This window comes from Perca fluviatilis, chromosome 6, assembly GCF_010015445.1.
Source record: "Perca fluviatilis chromosome 6, GENO_Pfluv_1.0, whole genome shotgun sequence".
NCBI classification, from domain to species: Eukaryota; Metazoa; Chordata; class Actinopteri; order Perciformes; family Percidae; genus Perca; species Perca fluviatilis.
The window spans coordinates 30,451,402-30,472,364 of record NC_053117.1 but is presented as its reverse complement, the minus strand read 5'-3'; the positions used below and the strand labels follow the sequence as shown (position 1 = coordinate 30,472,364).

The 20,963-nt window shown below is 40.4% G+C and overlaps 1 protein-coding gene across 2 annotated transcripts in view; it reads left to right on the top strand.

Moving 5' to 3' along the window:
* ksr2 (kinase suppressor of ras 2) overlaps window positions 1–20,963 on the top strand; it is a 103,919-nt gene that overhangs the window by 49,069 nt on the left and 33,887 nt on the right. For both annotated transcript variants that reach the window (XM_039803687.1, XM_039803689.1), the window contains one exon: window positions 6,523–6,695. In XM_039803687.1, coding sequence (XP_039659621.1) covers window positions 6,523–6,695 — 173 coding nt within the window. The remainder of the gene's footprint in view (window positions 1–6,522; window positions 6,696–20,963) is intronic.

Below are 20,963 nucleotides of genomic sequence, written 5' to 3'. Positions count from 1 at the left end.
TATGTTCTACAGAAAATGTCAAAGGTCATCTCATCTTATAGATTCACAATGAGAAGGTTTAAAACTGACAATGCAAAAACATCAGTCTAACACTGACCAAATCCCATTTGACTGACAAACAGAGATGCTTTCTTCCATCTACATGACAACAGCTCTCTTCCTTGTCTCCACTTCTGGATATTACCCTGAGCTATTGTCAGAAAAATGAAGTATATTCCTTCCTTGTTCCTTGTTCTTTGTTCTGTAAAAAAAAAAATGTGGGCAGGAATTCTGAACGTTCCACACACACAGTCACATGTGACTGTGAAGCTGTGAAGATGACAACGTAATCGCCTTGTATATCCCTGAGCTATTAAAAAGTATATTCCTGACATCAAAATACTGAGTAAAGATTAGGAAAAAATGAAGAACAGACATTTTCCTTGTTCCTTGTTTTGTTAAGTGTGAAATGTGGATATTCTGAATTCAGATGTCTGCGTTTCACACACACACACACACACACACACACACACACACACACACACACACACACACACACACACACACACACACACACACACACACACACACACACACACAGACGGACCGTAGTCAGCGAACAGGGTGAATTAAAGAAGACAACGTAATAGCCTTGTAGGTGTGTTAGAATGGGTGGATAGCAGGAGACTTGAGGCAGAGGTACGGTGCAGAATAAACAGGTGTTTGTTTCACCAAAAGTTAAAACAAAATGAAAGACAAGATCGCAACAAAACACACTGAGGACCACGGCAGCATGTGGACCTGAGAGCAGCAGCGCTAGATGAAAACTGGCAGCCTGCCACTGACATGACCTTGAACCGTCCACAGCACAAGGGAAATCTGAAAACACATTTCTACTCCCGTACTGTTATTAATCTCAATAAACTTTACATTATGTTACCTAGTACAATCAAACATATAAAGAATCGACATCCACAAGACAGATTGTTTACTTTATCAATACACCTGTTTAACAGGCATAAACGTGTAGAAAAGCTCTGTCTGTCCCTCATCCGCGCTACTATGCAAATTGTTACAAACAAGCTAAAACGAAAGCTGTCTGTATGTACTCTTTTTTTTCTTAGTTTGCAACGAATCTTGAAATTTGGCAAATTATTGTAAACGTAGCTGCTTGCTGCAGTGCCAGTGTGCCCCAACACCTCTAGAAGCTACTAAATAGACATGTAACAGTCCGCCTTCCTGTCAACCTGTCACTCCTCTGTCCCTGGTACCAAACCACTGGTCTCGCTTCTCATCTGGTCAACGGCTCCCCCACATCCATTTTCTCCTTCTCATTTTCTGTCTCTCAAAGAGGCTCGCTCCATTTTTCAATTCGTTTTTTTTACTTTTCTTTCCGCCTTGGGTGTCTTGCTGTATATCCCAGTGGGAGACACTGACAAGTTAAAAAGGAGATAACAAGATAAGGAAGGAGAGAAAATGAGTTATTTTTACTTGTGCGCTGTTATCATCCGAACATCTCAACAGGTAATCAGCAGATGTCGTCATGATGAAACATCAAACGATGACCTGAACAAAACCTATGGGCAAGCACGCACACCTACACACATGGGTTGATAGACACGCCCCTCTCTGTGTCCATGAAACACGTGTGTTAACAAACATGCTGTTATATTTAGAAGTGACGTCTGTAATCGCAGCACAGCAGTGTCTTGTGGTTTCTTGGATGATCTGTAGGTACAGTGGTCGAGGTCTCTTCAAGGTCTGTATGTAGCTCTTCTGACAACCAAACATAACATTTGGATAAGGCAATACATCTTCAGTCAGTTTCAGCAGTTACATGATACTGTATGTTATTGCCTTCTTTTGTACACAACAAAGTGGAAGGTGAATCATATGAAACTAAATATTCAAGTATACAGTTTAAAGTTTAGAAAATGCAAAGTTTTGTACTTAACAAAGGAGAATGCTGTGCAATGACAATACATTCCTTTTAGATTTAGTTTGGCATTGGCTTTACTATACTGCCTCAGGAAAGAAAAAGAAAAAAGGTAGCAGACTGCCAGCTTTAATTCAGCTTGGCACCGCAGACTTCTGAAAGCAAGACAACCTGCTTTGGATGAAACTGCTCAAAGGGCTCACAGTAATTCTCTGTTGTAATCATTATTCTAGGCACCTTTATTTCATTTTCCACCAACTTTATTAAAGCAGCGAAGAGAAGTGGCTGCCAGAGATATTATTCCACAGTGCCATTTGCATAAAACGCAACAGTGTGCTTTTCTGCATATTTCTGAAGTATGCAGATGGAATCGCGCAAGTAATTTACTCTCCTAGATGGACAGAAGTGTTAATTAGACAGAGCTTGACTACTTTTCACTATCACAGCATCACTGTTGACAAATGCCATGTGGATAGTGAACAACTAAAAGCTAGTTAGCTAGGCAGAAAAGCTGTGCAATATGCATGACACTGCCTTTTTGAAATCCTCTTGATATGTCAGAATGTAAAGGAAATATGTCATTCGAAGGATCACTGCTCTCCTGTTCTCTCAGTTATTTATCAAATGGAACTTTTACTTGAAGGTGTCACTGTAATTAGCGTCTCTGCAAGTGTGGGGGAAGTGGATGTGGAGGGAGTGGGTGGATGAATGTCAGTTCTTTTTTAATTATTGCTTGCATATTGAGAATTGAAAATCTCATCTTAAAAAAAAAAAGACTAAACCATCTAGGAAAGTTTAAAAAACAAAAACAAAGCGTTGATCCCACCTTATGGGTTTCGTAAAACCTCTCTGCCCACATAGCATTTAGCAGTTTTCCCTTGATTCCCTTTGACAGAGCTGATGACAAAGTCAAACCTTCACAGATCATTTGCGAGAAAAAACAAGCTATCATCTACAAACATCATGACCCTGGATTAATGCAAATTTTAGATTGCACTTTCACTCACCACAGAATAGAAACAATAGACCTTTAATGATTCCAGAGAAAACTGAATGCCAAATCACCATACATTATCAGCAGGTAATAAGCATGACACACATGACAATTTAATCACTACAATATGCTAGGAGGAAATGCCTAAATCATACTATGAAAAAAAAACTTTGTGGTTCCTGTTTACTCAGTAAGGAAGACCCGGGGGATTAAAGACTCAAATGCCACCTAAAATGCGACACAAATATGCAGTGATTTCCATCTGTGAGAAATGCATCGTGATGTGCAATCCTAGACTAGATCAAAAGACAACTCTACTATTCATATCTTTGCTGATTTCTCTTAACACTTGACAAGTCAACCACCTCCCTCGTCTTCTGTCTTTCTGTAATGTGTATTCTTTGAGTTTCTTTTTCCTTTAACTTTTCATATACAGAGGAGAAAAACATATCTGAATAGCTGCTTTAACAACTGTGGAGTTGACAGTCCCCACCTTCGCTTGCACGCCTTCACGACAGCCGTGTTCAAAACCAAAATCGGGAATCCTCTCCCTTCACTCTACATTCGTTTTCTCTTTTCCCTCACTGAACATCTACAAATCATTCAGGGATAGGATAAAGGCATGCATACAGGGAGATGAATGGCTTAATTTAGATTCAAATTGCATAAAGTGGGCTAATCTGAATAGCTGACAAAAGCTCTATGATGGAGAAGTGATAACCTGCAGGCTGCTTCCTTATTGCAGGAGATGGGAGTGAAGTGCTCGGGCTGGTTTACAGGTCTAATTGCATGACTCAGTGTGGGGTGTGAGAGACTGACATGGGAGGAAAAAATACTGTGGGATTTAATACTTAATGAGTGTTACTTTGCATAAAAACTCAAGACAAGTCGTTTTTTTTTTGTTTTTTTTTACTTTTAAAAGTCTGCTTTTAATTGATAAACTGCTTTTTATAGTTTTTCCTCACCGGTGTCTGTCAGATTTGTCTTTGTCTGGAGCAATTTATTTTCTTCTGTTTGTATATTAGCCTGCTTTCGTCTGCATTCACTGGTTTGGTTTTTGTGTATGTATATGTGTTACATATACTAGTTATTTCTGGTTCTTCTCTACAGCTTTTCCCTTAGTAGTCACTCTTTCCTGTCTTTCTGGCTCACTCTCTATGCATCTCTTTGACCTGTCCTTCACTGTTTATTTTTGTGTCTCTTCGGATGGGATTAACATAGGGAGGGTACTTGAGGTGAATTTGAGTCAAAAACCGTACTCCTTCTCTGAGTCATAACTCGGTCAAGTCTTAACACAGACATGAAACACATATTAATATCATTCAGTGTGATTTACACTTCCCGGGGATATCATTATCGCCTATGTCCATGGCAAAAAAAATCTTCCCATTTTAGCTCAGTCAACAGAGCCAATTCATTCCATCACTCCAGTCAGAAAATAACCCTCAAACGTCAACTTTCAAATTCACACTGAAGGTCTCTATGCTTCTCAGATGGTTGAACAGGTTTCATGTCTTTAGGCTGCATGAATATTCTTTGAAAACCGGTAATTCTTGCAAAAATGATGGTGAGTTGCCAATTACTGTACAATGAATTATTGTTACTTATACTAACACCACAGCTATAATTCCTAATCAACTGTAATAATGGTGCTACATTATCTGTTTATTACATTTCTTAAAAGCTAGTTTTGGCAATGTCTCACTGTCTGTTGGTCTCAACAACTACGAGATGGATTGCCATGACATTTTGTACAGACCTTTGTGATGTTCAGAGGATGAATCCAATGACTTTGGCGGTCTCCTGACTTTTTGACATGACATGTTGGCATTTATGGATTGGAGTGAAATATCTCACCAAACTAATGACATTCCCATGTGCCTCTGCTATACATTACTTTGAGCTAATTTGTAAATGTTAGCATATTAACATGCTAAACTAAGATGGTGAACATTATATCTGCATTCGCATGTTTCAATTTATGAGTATGTTAGCATGCTGATGTTAGCATTTAATTCAAAGCACCCAAAGCACCACTGTGCCTGCGAACAGCCTTACAGAGCTGCCAGCATGGCTGTCTAACAATAAGTAAAACTGACAGTAATGTATCAGCAACAACACTGAATTAAAACCATTAAATCCATCATTAAGTTTACTGATACAAAACAGTGTATTATATGATACATGACTTTTCATTTGAAATTAACTGCCTATTCTTTTTCTTTGAGTTTTGGTATGTAATCTTCTGTCACTCTATGATCCTTCTCATCCTGTCAGCAGTCAGTTTGTTTTATTTCTGGCCAGATGCCTGTGGCTTTGTTGTCAGCTTATGAGCATGATACCCAGCATTACACACTGTATCGTGATCACTTAATCCAATAATTGTATTGCTACAGTACACTACACTTACTGCAGTTTAGGGTGCTGTCACACCTGCTAGAGTTTGTGCATATGGATTTACGAGTAGTATTAGGCACAGTTTGGCTTAAATTAGAGATTTCTGCAGTGAGGGTATCCATCCATCGTCATCCGCTTATCCGGGGTCGGGTCCAGGGGCAGCAGCTCCAGCAGGGGACCCCAAACTTCCCTGACTGGGGGATCCTGAGGCGCTCCTAGGCGAGGGTGGAGATATAATCCCTCCACCTAGTCCTGGGTCATCCCCGAAGCCTTCTCCAAGCTGGATGTGCCTGGATAACCTCCCTAGTGCGGGTAGTCAAAACAAATTTACCCACAAGATTTTCATACACAATACAAAAAGAAATCCACCATGGGATAATGGAAAAATGTGTGTTCAGTGAGTTCCAGGGGTTATTTTGCAATGATGTGATACTGTATTTGACTTTTCTTGGTGCACATTTCTCCCTTTCTCTCCGCCTGCTTTGTCCACCAGAGTGACTTTCGTACCCCTCCAAGAGCTAGTGTGAACTTGTTGTATTCAGCTGTGGGGTGTACAGTATGTGTAGGAGGAGAGAATAATTGCGGTTGCATTGTATTATGGTCTGTGTACAGTATATGGACTATTGTAGGTGGAGAAATTGCTATCTCTCCTGTATGAAGCCTTTGCACCTTGATTCTGACGGAAAATAAAGAAAAGCCAGATGTTTTGAATGACGAAAAGATCATTGAAGAAATACTTTACATTGTTTTGGTGTTAATTCCAGAGATTCAACAAAGTGGAAGAGGACTCAAAAAATGCCCCAGAAATTCTACATTTTTTCAAGCATCTAGTAATACATACTGTTGTAGACAAAGAGTCTACAGCCGTGATAGGTGTTCTGTGAGGTTAGAGCTAAATGCTAATTCATCTTCTGGGGACCATGAACGTCTGCACCAAATGTCCTGGCAACTCATCTCACTATTCAGTCTGGACCAAAATGCTGAACCGACTGACCAACCAACATTGCCGCTAGAATGGCTAAAGAAATTACTGAATCTCACTTTTTAGTGTTATTGCGTAGATTTAGAGAATTTTGATTTATTTTGAGTGCATTTTCACATTTAACAACAGAAACACATTGTCAGACATTTTTTACTACGTTTTTACCTGTACCAAAAACTCTGCAGTTGTGCACATTGCACACTCCTGATCTGTCAATCTTATTGTTTCCCTCAGAGCCAAGAAGAAGACCAAGCCCTTGAACCTTAAGATCCACAGCAGCGTGGGCAGCTGTGAGAATCTGCCCACGCAGCGCTCACCCCTTCACACCGAACGATCTCTGCGATCCTTCTTCTTTCCCTCCTTCATCCCTTCCACACCTCCTGTCCATGCTGAAACACCCTCTGCAAGTAAGTGAACTCTTCTTTTTTTAATCAGCTTGCGCTAGTTTTTGTGAAATGAGATTTTTTTTATGCTTTTCATATATTTCTTTCATATTCTAATGCAGTTTGACATCTGCTTATTTAGTTCTCAGGCAATGTCTCATTTAGTCAAAAACTCTAGTGCACTCTGGGGTTGAAAACTGCACTAAGGTTAATTTTTAACCCAAAATGAGTCTTTACTATATTTATTATAGCTTAAAAGACACATATTTCTTACCTTTGCAACACTTTACCAAATCGACCTCTCCACATAAAAAAGAAGAAGAGAGCACTCACACCCACAATAATTTCACCACCATAAATCTTTGGGTTAAGAGTATACTTAAGTACAGCTCTGTTGGAAAATGCAACAAATGAACAATCAGGTTGTGCCATTATGTGTGAAGGTGGTGTGTTGCTGCACATTGGCAGCGTTATTGACTATGCATTAGGGGCAGACTGCGGAAGCCATAAAACAGAGGAGGAAATGGGGAGTAATGGAGGTTGTGTCAAGAAAGGGTTAGTGTTGTGAATAGTTGTAGACCTTAACTAAGGTATATGGGGCACAGCAGTGCATATTTGTTGATAGGGGCATGACATGGAATAATCCCACACTATATGCATGAGAGGACAGAAAAATAAAGATGTACTTCAATTATAAAATATAGCTGTTGAGATGACAAATACCACCTTTTTGGTATAGTCTCATTTGCTAATATGTGCATGTGTGTGTTGAGAATAGCAGTACAATTATTTAATTTGGATTATATTCTTACTCAATAAACTACACTGCACTTGCTTGGAAAAGGGAACCCAGGCCTACATTTTCTCAAGTATATAACAAGTTAGTTGTGTGTGACAAAGTCAAAAGTTCAAATATCAGTTTTCTCACCTGTCCAGACAAACCAAACGCATGCTGCCACCATCGTTGTTGAGACAGACGGTGCCTTGTCACGTTTAACTTGACATTTATATGAAAGTTATGAATTGCATGCTTTGTCTTTAACCAAAGGCATAGTCACTCTTTTGGCTGCCTATTAAATGTCAACCCAATCTGTCATCTCTGTAACAAAGCACAATGGAAAAGTGTTTAAACATTCAAGCCTCTTTGTTTATTGTTGTATGTGAGGTTGTGTAAAGCCTGCCAGATCTGATTATAGAAATGATTTTGTAGCAGTAGTTAACCTTGATCTGTGTCTCAAACTATGCCAAGGGGGTCCTTGAATTTAAGGTTCATAAGCTACTGGTAGTTTGCCTTATGGTAGGTAAGCCTAGTTCGCAGCTTTAGCAACATGACGCATGGACAAACATCAATGTAACCAACTAAACTAAAAAAGTCTTACTAAGTACTTGGTTATGGTTAGGTCTTAGGTTTATGCAGAAAAGGTCTGCACTGACTTGAAGTACAACACTGGACATGATTACTTTATTAACATTTAACCAATACCACAGCAGTGTGGTACATTAATGTAAGTAAGAACAAGTAAGTAAAGTTTACTTATATAACCCTTTTATAGATAAAAATCACTAAGTGCTTTACAATAAATTGGAATATGATAAATAGAAGACAGAAGAATACAAGGAAAACATAGGTACAGACAGCCATAAAAGCCCTTGTCTAACGTGTGACGCTGTATCAGGTCAGACATATAAGGACGAGCTTGTCCGTGCAAGGCTCTAAAAGTAAGGACCAGAATTTAAAAGAATTAAAGAATAAAAAAAAAAAACCAAAAAACATGTAAAAAGACTTGTTTGGAGTGATGCTCCAAGGACATCGCAGTAGGGGTGGTACGGTTCATGAAAAAACATCCGAACCGCACGGTTCGCTAGTCTCGGTTCGGAGCGTGTGTGTGCCGCACGGTTCGTCAGTACACTGTTAATGTGCACTAACCACTTACTGCTGTACTGCACTTTCGACACCTATGTTAAAACTTACTGGAAATGACGAGCGGGATGAGTTTGACAAACGCAACCCATGGCAGCTGATTGGACAATCGCGTCACATGGGTCTTGCTGCTCACGAATTTCAAAACAGACTTTAGCGGCTCGTTCAGAATACGATCTCGTATTTTACAAAAATAGTTTCTGAAAACATTTTAAGCGAGAAATAGGCCATGCTACGGAGCCCCCCTGGTCCCACTTTGTCAAAAAAAATTAATTATAACTATCTCGTGGCCACGAGATAATTCTTCTTCATATTTTATAACCTATATTTATACTTTTTACATGTATATATGTCACAAAGTGGAGCCAGGCAGCCAGAGTTTTCTTATGTTGTATATAGTGTGGTGTTTCGGGTGTTTTATTTTGTATTATGAATGGCTGAGACACAAGGAGGACAGACGAGTGGATAGAGAGCGAAAAAGAAACGTTGGGGACGGAGCACAGATAGACGGGCAGGACAGCGGAGCCGGAGCCGGAGCCGGAGAACAGCTGTGGATGTTTGGAGGATCGGGCGCCGTGGGCGAAAGTCGAGCAAAAGCGGCAAGAAAATCTGATTTCAACCAGTCTATAGAGAAAGGGACTACAGTCTTTACCCTTTTCTGTTTGAGGGAGGGGGGAAGAGGGCCAGCAACACGCAACGTCCACTCTGCTTTTCCCGTTCGGGCCACAACGCCAACGCGCCGATCCGCCAAACATCCACAGCTGTCCTCCGGGTTAGGCTCCGCTGTCCTGCCCGTCTATCTGTGGTGTTTTGGTTTGCCTGGCACTGAAGACTCCTCCCAGCGCACCTGAGGCAGATCTCATCAGGAGAGATGCTGGAGGAACACGGAACACGCTCCAACACACCGGGAGCGCATTTTGATAATGAATGGCTGAGACATAAGGAGGAAAGAGGAGCGGACGCTACAGGAGTGCAGGACGGAGCACAGATAGACGGGCAGGACAGCGGAGCCGGAGCCGGAGGACAGCTGTTCACAAAACCGTGGGTTTTGTGAACCGTACCACCCCTACATCGCAGCATAAAAAACAACACCTAAATTCCTTAGGCTCGCTTGGATAGACAAGCCTAAAGCACCAATATGCTGCTTAATCAGTGGGAGTATACTTTCAGGCGCAATAATTAGTGTTTCCGTCATCTGGGTTCAGCAGCACATAGTTGTCACTTAACCACTGCTTGATGCTAGTCAAGCAGTTTATCAAGGACAACAGTTTATAGAGCTCAGTAACCTTTGGAGGCGCACTACAGCTGGATATCATCAGCATAAAAATGGAAAGATATGTCACTGAACTGGCTTATTATCTCTCCTAGAGGGAATATATACAAAAGGAACAGAATCCGTCCCAGAACAGAACCCTGAGGTACCCCACATGACAACCCTGTAGTGTCCGACATGATCTGGTTTACAAAAACACTGAAAGTTCTGCCAGAAAGGTAAGAAGTAAACCATTTTAAAACTGATCCAGACATTCCAACCAGTTCGTCAAAGTCTGTTGATCATAATAATATGCTCAACGGAGTCAAAGGCAGATGCAAGGTCTAATAGGACCAAAACTGTGTGTTCCCCAGAGTCAGCTGACATCATAATGTCACTAGAGACTTTAAGTAGCACTTTCCTCATGTGAAAAAACATTGTCTGTAAACCGAATTCTGGCATAATCCCGCTAATTGGGACAACAATGGATGTATATGTCGTAGTGCAATTACAGATCAAGAAAATGCAGGATTTCATTCATTTGGGTGTCAACTTGACACCCAAAGTATTACTATTACAAAAACAGGGATATCAGGTTATAGATAGAAATAGAGAGGAAAGTCAAGTATCTGAACTATAAAAGACATATCTGATCATAAAGCTGTAAATAATGATCACATGCCTGCAGTCATTCACAATGAAGCCATCTCCCATGTCTCCACCTGTACGTGTGTGGGAGTGCATGCTGACAACCCACCGAGCTGGAGCGTCCAAGTTAACAGTGTCTGCTCCAGGCTATAGCAGAGAGAGTACTTCTTACGCAGACACAGTTTTTAGGAGTTGGAGGAAGTACACATTTCTTTATTTATCCTGCTGTACTAGAAAGCATTATTAGACACGGTGGGCATCACAGCTTGGTTTGGAAACCTGCCTATTTACCTAAAATCCAAGATAGTTGGTTGAAGGAGTCCTGCCGCTTCATGCGCTCCTTCAGGCTTTCTGGGAGGAGTCGCTGAGCACACTCGCTCAGAAATTTAACCTGTGGCTTCTCCCCTTAATGTGAGCTACTCCCCCCAGGCATGCATTTCAGTTTTCAACCTAACCTGTAGTTTTCAAATACAGGTTAGGTTGAACTAAAAATTTTCATGTGCTGCTGTCGATTACAGTTGTAAATGGCGAGGGCGACATGCAAGATTTCTGTTTGAGGATCGGCTTTTCTGCATTTTTCCTGTGTTCCTGCACTGTAACTGATCATCTTAGAAATATTTCAAAAATCTGATCAATCTTAAATTTAAAGACACAGAGACCATTTTACATGCCTTCATCTCATCATGCCTAGATTATTGCTACAGTCTCTTTGCTTGAACTAAAAATCTATGAATTGACTTCAGATTGTACAGAACTCAGCTATTAGGCTTTTAACCAGAACCAAGAGACGCAATCACATCACTCCTATTCTGGCCTCTTTACACCGGCTCCCAGTATGTTTTAGAATAGATTTTAACAGCAACACTGAGATTAAGAGTCATTTACCCTCGACACAATGGCTGCGGGTTCGACTCCGACCTGTGGCCCATTACTGAATGTCATTCCCCCTCTCTCCCCTTTCATGTTTTTAGCTGTCTTATAAAAATAAAGGCCTAAAATGCCCCCAAAAAAAGAGACATTTACCCTGAGGGTAAAAAGATTTATCTTTACATTTACTGCACCTTTTTTTTTAATGGTGGTGTAATTACCGTCTTTATTGTCATAGCTTAAGTATTTAACTTCAACTTGAAATCCTTTGAGCCCTTAAAGCTAGAAGTTTTTATTTTTTTGTAGATGTTAGCATTGTATTGTTTTTGTAAAATGAAAATGAAAATAGAATGATGTATAGTGTATTAAGGTGTATTTAGGTGTTAATCACAGAGTAAAGAAAAAATTTAATGTTTTCTTTTTTCTGTGGAGCTCACTTGACCCCGGGGTTCTTAAGTTCTTATTTTAGGAATGGTGTGTGTGTGTGTGTGTGTGTGTGTGTGTGTGTGTGTGTGTGTGTGTGTGTGTGTGAGTTGGTCGAGTCCCAGTGCCGCGTGAGCTCAAACAGCCTGAGGTGCCAAAGGTGAGCTGTCCGTGGGAAATGTCCTTCTGCGGCCACCAGAACTTTTCAGAAACAATGACTTAACAAAACACCTGGAGCAAAAGCAAAAACACTGAAAATGGAATATTTATTATTCAAGTTCACTATTAGGGTAAACAACCAAAAAACAATAGGACGTGCCTTGCTTGCAATAAGTGAAATGATTTTTTAAAACGTCTATTGCACATACATAAACATGAGCAGACTCAGCGCAAGAAAATGAGCATGAGAGTGGATATACCAGCAGTGGCCCATCTTTATTTATCGGCATTGTCACTCTAATGTTCATTGTCTGCAGAATTTTGTTGATGAATTTACATCAGAAGCCTTACTAAATCATTTCCGTTTTTGCCCACAGTTTATTGTATTTTTATGTTATTTCTTCAGGTTAAAAGCCCTTTTTTCCCACTGTATTTCTGATAATAATGAAAGTAAATGCAGTGTACTAAACTAGAGGATTCCAATCTTTTCAAGATGCAAACAGCCAGACACAACTGGGATATTTAACTTACAACACGCAGATGCAAACACATTGATTGCTCATAAACTTTCTGCACCTCCCATGTCACTATCAAAATCTGTAAATACATTTGTAGCACTCCAAAGACAGAAGAAAAACACAGGAAAGTGAAGCGACAGTCAACGAGAGTGAGACAGTGAAAGAGAGAGAGAGAGAGAGAGAGAGAGAGAGAGAGCTGCAAACCAGCATAAAGAGCTGTTTCTATGTGCCTCCCCGTGCTGATTTTGAGTGATTTCTGGAACGCTCTAAATGGAAACCATTGTAATAAACAACGAGACAAACTGATAAACATCAAAGGCCCTTAACACCTTCTAGTGAGGTAAAAGGACAGAAACTCTTGGCATGCCATAGAAGGAAAGAACAGGTGTAATTAAAAACAGAAAAGGCATGTGCATTCCTTAAAAGACAAAGATAAACCTTATTTTCCTGTCAGGGTAAATTTCGGATAAGCCCTTTCTCAAAAAGTTACATCTTTTGTGTGTGTGTGTGTGTGTGTGTGTGTGTCTGTGTGTGCTTGTGTGTGTGTGTGTGTGTGTGTTTTAACGCATGTGTGAGCATGCAGACATGCGTGTGTGCCCACTAAACCAGGCTAAACATCCGTCCCAGTTCTATGTTTGGGATTATGATATCACTGCCATCTAATACGTCAGGGCCTTCCAGCCAACAGCATTATCACTCATCTCTCTAGTCGTCTGAATAAAAAAAGACAGAGGACCCACAAGACTGGCTGAAGTGACCAAATGCTGTCTGCCCCGGATGAGTCAGTGCCCAGTCGAAGATGAAACGTCAGCGCCTTCCTATAAGTTTGTTTGGCTTTCCACCTAGAGATAGTTGATTAGACTCCTTCTCAGTACAGTGAGGGCATATATAGCATCATCTCGTTTTAAGTGGCACACCTTAATGTGAGCTACTCCCCGGGCATGAATTTCAGTTTTCCCAAAAGAAGGGTTAGACTGAAACTAAACATTTGCATGTGCTGGGGTTGAAATGCTTAGGGCGACATGCAAGATGTAACTGAGAAAGGGCTTATCTGAAATTAACCCTGACGGGAAAATAAGGTTTATCTTTGTCTTTTAAGGAATGCACATGCCTTTTCTGTTTTTAATTACACCTGTTCTTTCCTTCTATGGCATGCCAAAGGTTTCTGTCCTTTCACCTCACTAGAAGGTGTTAAGGGCCTTTGATGTTTATCAGTTTGTCTCGTTGTTTATTACAATGTCTCTCTCTCTCTCACTCTCGTTGACTGTCGCTTCACTTTCCTGTGTTTTCCTTCTGTCTTTGGAGTGCTACAAATGTATTTACAGATTTTGATAGTGACAAGGGAGGTGCAGAAAGTTTAGGTGCAATCAATTAGTTTGCATCTGGGTGTTGTAAGTTAAATATCCCAGTGGTGTCTGGCTGTTTGCGTCTTGAAAAAATTTGAACAAATTGGACAAAGCATCCGGTTCGGCGAAGTGCTGCAAACTCATAGCGACTCATAGCAGATCTCCACAAACCAATGGGTGACGTCACACATGCTCTGTCTATCAATATTATACAGTCTATGTTTAGTACGCTGCATTTACTTTCATTATGCTCAGAAATACAGTGGGAAAGAAGGGCTTCTAACCTGGAGAAATAACATAAAAATACAATCAACTTGTCGGCAAAAAACGGAAATGATTTAGTAAGTTCTGATGTAAATTCATGAACAAAAGTCTGCAGACAATGAACATTCGAGTGACAATGCCGATAAATAAAGATGGGCCACTGCTGGTATATCCACTCTCATGCTCATTTTCTTGCGCTGAGTCTGCTCATGTTTATGTATGTGCAATAGACGTTTTAAACAATCATTTCACTTATTGCAAGCAAGGCGCGTCCTATTGTTTTTTTGGTTGTTTACCCTAATGGTCAACTTGAATAATAAATATTCCATTTTCAGTGTTTTTGCTTTTGCTCCAGGTGTTTTGTAAAGTCATTGTTTCTGAAAAGTTCTGGTGGCCGCAGAAGGATATTTTCCACGGACAGCTCACCTCTGCCACCTCAGGCTGTTCGAGCTCACGCGGCACTGGGACTCGACCAACACACACACACACACACACACAAACACACACACACACACACACACACACACACACACACACACACACACACACACACACACACACACACACACACACACATAAACACACACACTGTGCCTGAGATGCAGAGAGAGAGAAAGAGAGAGAGAGAGAAAGAGAGTGTAGGAGTTTGTGAGTGTGTGCTTGTGGATATAAATGGCTTAAATGTTCTTCAATAGCTTTTTGCACAACTCACTCTGTTTATATCTACATGTGTTCTAATGACGTCACCCACTCACCCTAACCTCACATAAATGCTTTGCAGTTGCGTCACAGATCTCCTAGCAACCGAGTGTGGCACCACAATGGAAGTCCCTTTGAGAGTTGGCTAATAAATAATGGCTGCAACTAAAATTAAAACAGGGTGAGGAAAAAGAGCTACCTGAGAAGAATAGTTGAGGTTGGCGTCGATTCAGTATTTCAGCCCAGACGTACAGTTTTGTCATTCATTGTTTCATTGTTGTCTATGTGTGTTAGGAGATGGATGTTGACATGTTGACTCATGCTTGGAGAGCCAGGCATATTCACATTTTTTTTCTTTTAGGCAGAATAGAAAAGATCTCACCTTGGTTTGCATTTGTTTTGAACTGAGTTCACTGCTACAAAACTCAGAAAGCTCTCCACACCACATATTTATAATATCCTGTTTACTTGTATTTAACCCTTGTGTTTTCCTTGGGTCAAATTTGACCAGTTTTTTTATATCAGAAATATGGGTTTCTTACTACCAAATTGCCCCAAAATAACTTGGATGCACGTATGTTGTATGGAACCAATGCAACGTTCGCAGGTAAAATTAATGATTACTTCCATTGCATTTTGGCTGTTTTTTTCAATTTCAAAGCATTTGAAGAAAAAATGTTTAAGTGGTTTTAAACAGTATCCTGACTAATCTTTGACTTAAACCAGTCTGTGATTCACGTCCTCTGATCCTAACTATTAGTCAAAATAATTCCTAATTTCTGCTTCTTTTTTTTTAACTCAAACATTCAACATCAGGTCGCAGAAACAGAAAACCTATTTTCCAAGTAATGTTTTGCAGGACTCTCTTTCTGGCGCAGAGGTCTGACATCCAGTTCTCCTCTCACTCCAACTAATGAAACCATGCCGAGGAGGTCATAAACTCCAATCAATAAAGAGGTGGATTGGTCAATAGTTACTATGTTGGTTCCTAGAAAAGAACAGGTGTTAAAACAGTGTCACGAGTCAGAGGAGTCTTTGTAAACACTGCTGCTGCATCTACTGTACATTGCTTTTGTGCAAAAGATCCTAATGAGCATTTAGTCTCTGAAGAACACCAAGTCATCACATGACACCTCAGCTCATCTAAACAAACTGCTTTAATAGCCAAGTAGCCATCAGGGTAATGGAACAACATATGTTGGCAACATTCAACTTGCCACCAAAGCTTTCTGTTACAAGCTAAGGAGCACAAATCAGATATGTTCATTCACATATTTCAACAGGCTGTTTGCTGTCGGAGATGGCACTGTTTGGTCATGATGCATTGAATGCTGCATTCCTTTTTGAGTATCCCATCTGTCATCGCCACTGAAGCATCCTTCCAGTTCACTTATGGGATCTTTATCTAGCAGCTCTTTTATGAGAAGGAGCCCCGTTATAATGAGACAAAAAATTGGTATATTTACTAAAACAATTAGCTGTTCGTCATCAGTGTTGACAAAGCGCTATGGACCTCTGATATGGCTGCCAGAGGGTGCGTTACGTCACCTGAAAGCCCTCCGTAGCGTCAGATTGGCCTCACCACCAAAACCTGCTGTCTGTCGGTACTCGTCATCTGCGTGCCTCAAGCCATTAGAGTTCTTCAACTGGGGAAGTCACTACCGAGCCATAAGGCCTCCAGGCATCATCTGTTCTCCCATCCCTCCTCCCTCTGTCTCACTGGCACACTTTAACTGTCCGCTATATATAAGGCCGTGTGGTGATACTTACTATGGTTTTCAGTACTGTGATCGCTATTGTCAGTTTATTGTGTTTGTATGTGGGTTATTTGTAAATGTGTATGTGTTTGTGTGTTTGTCAAAGATGACAGCACAATATTCTGCAAAAAGGCTGATTAGTGTGTAGCTGTTGCCATAGCAACTGAGCAACCTTTTCTCACATTGAGATATAAAAAAATATTTTCAGCCTTCTCTTAGTTTGTTTCTTGCTGCCACTCCCAATAAAGACTTGATTAATTGTGTACTTTCATCTCGTGGAAATGCATTTAAAGCGCATGGATGAGAAACGTTGAGAATATGGTGAGCAACAGCCTGTAACACATCGCTCATGTAACACTCATGTGTTATAATGCAGCACATTGTGCAGCAAACGCCCACACATTTTTTTACAGTCCTGTCCTTCTGCTGCTCTGCACAGTACACTGTACACACCATGTCTTATCTAGATGTCTCATGTGTTTTGTGCTGAATTTGTTGTTTGTAGCTTTTGATTATCTCCTGATGAGACCGTGCTAGTTATGCCGTTGATTGCATTCAACCATTTGATGGAAGCTTTTATCCAAAGTGCTACATTCTGCCCATTGAGCTGTAGGACCTTGATGATTCTGATAATGACAAGAGTAGGTGTGGGTGAGATGACTTGGTGACAGCACAGACAATGAGAATAATTAGAATTTGTGTTTTTTTTTCTCCCTGTGTTGTAAGTATCTTGTGTTGTTTTAATTGTCACACGCTCCACTCTTTTCTTTTTTACCCGCAGTAGAAATTTTACCTCCATGGGGAGAAGCAGTGTTTAGCGCTCAGTCAATCACTTGGAGAGGCATCTCAGTCTAATGTCAAATAAACTATATTTGGCTCTAAATAGGCCCCTAAACTCAAGTAGTCTCTTTATCTCGGCACACACACAGAAACATATATTTCTTTATCTTTCAGTCTATTCTAGTCACATTTCTCTATTTACCCACAAAACACACACACACACACACACACACACACACACACACACACATCTTTGTTTCATGTGACCGGGTAGTGGAGGAGGGGTAAGGAAGGCCTCAGCTTAATTAGGCTGAGGCCAATCAGAGAAGATGGAGGAGGACACTGTTGTCTGGCGCCTTGGGGCTTCTCAGCTCCTGGAGGCTCATCTGTCACACACACACACACACACACACACACACACACACACACACACACACACACACACACACACACACACACACACACACACACACACACACACACACACACACACACACACACACACACATATGTGTATAAGTGTATATGTCATATAAGTGTTTTGATCAGTTCTGTGAAGGACACACCTACACAATAATATTGTGCACACATAAGCATTCATGCACATAGAAAGATTCAAAGATTCAAAATCCTTTATTAATCCCACAATGGGGAAATTCACACTGTTGCAACAGAAAGGGATAGAAGGAAAAGTAGAAGACATAGATAAACAAACTAATTAATATAAGTAAAGAGAATAAATAATAAAATAGTCAAATGTATTTACAGTATTGCACAGAAACTAAACACCCTAGTTTTGGTAAATTGTTTGTGCATGTTGTAAAGTATCCATTGTGTGTCCTGATGGTCCTGTTTGTGTGACTTGACATTGGTACCTGTGCGTGGGAATGTGCACTTTATTAACCATAATTCACACTTTTGGTTTTGTTTCAACAAATACTACAGGACAGACAACTTTAAAGGACAGGCATAAAATACACAAAACACAAACAAACCAACAAAAATTAAACCATAGAATCTTAAAACCGAACAATCAATATCAGTCCAAACCAAACCAAGGGATAAATAACCACATCAATACAACTAAATACAACAATAACAAATTAAAACTCAATTGCTAAAATGGTATACATTATATTACTTATAAATAAGCTTGACCTCTGACTTTTCCGCCAAAAGCCATTCTTCAAGGAAGGCCCAAATTCCAGTCACTAAAAACATGCAAGGTTTCTGTCATTTCTCAAGGTCATGCTTCTATAAATGTGTTCCAATTTGACAAAAATCTACACTCCCCTGTTCAGAGGGATGGTAGGATCATCAAAGGCTGTTGCAGAAGACAGACAGCGATGTCTACAGCACACACACATGATGATAAACAGGCTTGACCACGCCGCTGACAAGTCCAATCATCTGCCAGTCGCCAACAAGCCGACAAGAAGCAGATGATGTCAGTTTCCCCTCTGTATTGAGTTATCAGGTTGATTGAGTGTAATTGAGCGATGCATCGGAGTGCGGAGAGAAGGCACCAAGCCTCTAGAGAGGCTGGAGAGGAAGAGGAAGGGTGTTTCAGGAACCAGGAAATGCTATACGGCACCGGGTCCATGAGATTAGCACTGTCAATGACTCGGAGCCTTGTAATCAATTCATAGGATTGAGCCCCTCACCAGATCAAAGATTTGAGGAATACAAACATTTCTTTTATCTTGTTTTATTCAATGAGACAAGTTAAAGCTGCAGTAGGAAGTTTATTTTTGACATCATTGGGCAAAAAAATCATATTAACCTTTCAGCATATTGTTATTCAAGTGTTCTGAGAGAAAACTAGACTTCTGCACCTCCTCTGGGCTCTGTTTTCAGGCTTTAGAAAATCTAGCTGTCACAGGAGAATTTGGCCAATCACAGGTCATTTTAGAGAGAGAGAGAGAGAGAGAGAGAGAGAGAGAGAGAGAGAGCATTCCTATTGGCTGTTCTGCAAATGCAGATGTGCGTGTATGTCCCTTCTGTGAAATTTCTGTTTACTGTAGCCAAAGGCTCAGGGCTTCAGCTAATTCAAGGCTAAGCTATTAAATAAGAGACTTTATTGTCATCCATCTATATACAGTACAGGAACGGAATTGTGTAAACATGTAGTGTAGTCCAGTTTATTGTCCAAGGAGCGGACATTTACAGTGAAAACTGTTGGAAGAGCTGGTCTGCTGGGGTTAGCCTTTAGCCTAGCACAAACACCAGCTTGTCTGTCGTGTTTAAGTTTCCTCTCACACGCCCTGGAGCTTCTCAGCACACCCTGGTTTTTGGTAAATTCTTTGTGCATATTGTAAAGTTTCCATTGTGTGTCCTATTTGTCCTGCTTGTGTGACTTGACGTTGGTACCTGGGCGTGGGCATGTGCACTTTATTAACTTTAATTAACACTTTTGGTTTTGTTTCACCTCCCTGAACTTTTTGTTGGCACCATATTAATGGCTCACATGAATAGGGTGACCAGATTTCCCGGAGCTAAAACCAGGACACTTTGCGCGTGACCGTAGTGCTTGTGCACGCACACGCTTTTTAACACGAACATGTGCCAGCCCAGACATATACACAGACAGTAACTTAACAAAATTGCAGCAACAGCCTTTTTCAGTTTAGTGTGAGATTTATGTTGAGATTTTTTCTAAAAAAGATGTTTTGAAGTGTTATTTATTCCAATAACATCAAAAGAACTAAAATGATCTATTGAAAATGTTGAGCATTAAACACTTAATTTCCTGCATTCTGGTGAATTTTTATGTATCTATTTCTACCTTTTTTCAGATTCAGAAACATAGATTACAATCCAAACATAATGGAATATATTGAAGTAAGGCTCTTGGGCATTCCGTATTGCTTTCAACTATTTATTCTCCTTTGGATCGATTTTTCTAATTATATCTGAGTCAGCACACATGTAGCCTAGCATCATTTACTCCTCCCTCCTGTTTTGCTTCTTTTGTTGTTAATGTATTATTAAACCCATGGACTGTAATATTTTGGATGTGTTTGAGCAATGTCCAAAACTTTGTGCACATTCAAAATACAGTATATCTGTGTTCTCTGTGATTTGGAGGAGTCGTGATATTTTGAGAAAAATAAGTTATAATAGGCTATTACAAGAATAAAGTCACTATATTTCAGAAAATGATCTATATGCTACCTGCACCATAGTCTGCTGTGCATTACGTGATTGCTCTGCTGATAAGGTAAATCTCAGACCTTCTGACAGACACAGAGCCCCGCTTGGGTGTCTGAATGAGACAAAGAGTTTAGCTAGAGAAGTGGCTGTACGCTGCTATACATCGGAGGTGGAAACCCGAAACTACTGCAGAAATACACGGAGCACAAACGCAACACATCTGCCGCAGCATGTCCACAGCTGAGAGCATCCATAAACCTGAAGCTGCCCTGCATTTTACAGCGAGAGTGGACACTAAGCAATGCACAGGTCTGCTTCAGAGCTCCGTGTGTTTGAGTCTGAACCATAGACTGGAAACTCACATAACAGGAACTTCTAACTAAATCATTAGTATTGCGCTCCCAAACTTTGTGTTGATGGCATCAATGTATTAGACTGATTTGGCTATGATTCCTCCGAAAACTTCACCCGGCTTTCACAGCTTTCCTCACGTAGAGACGGTTGC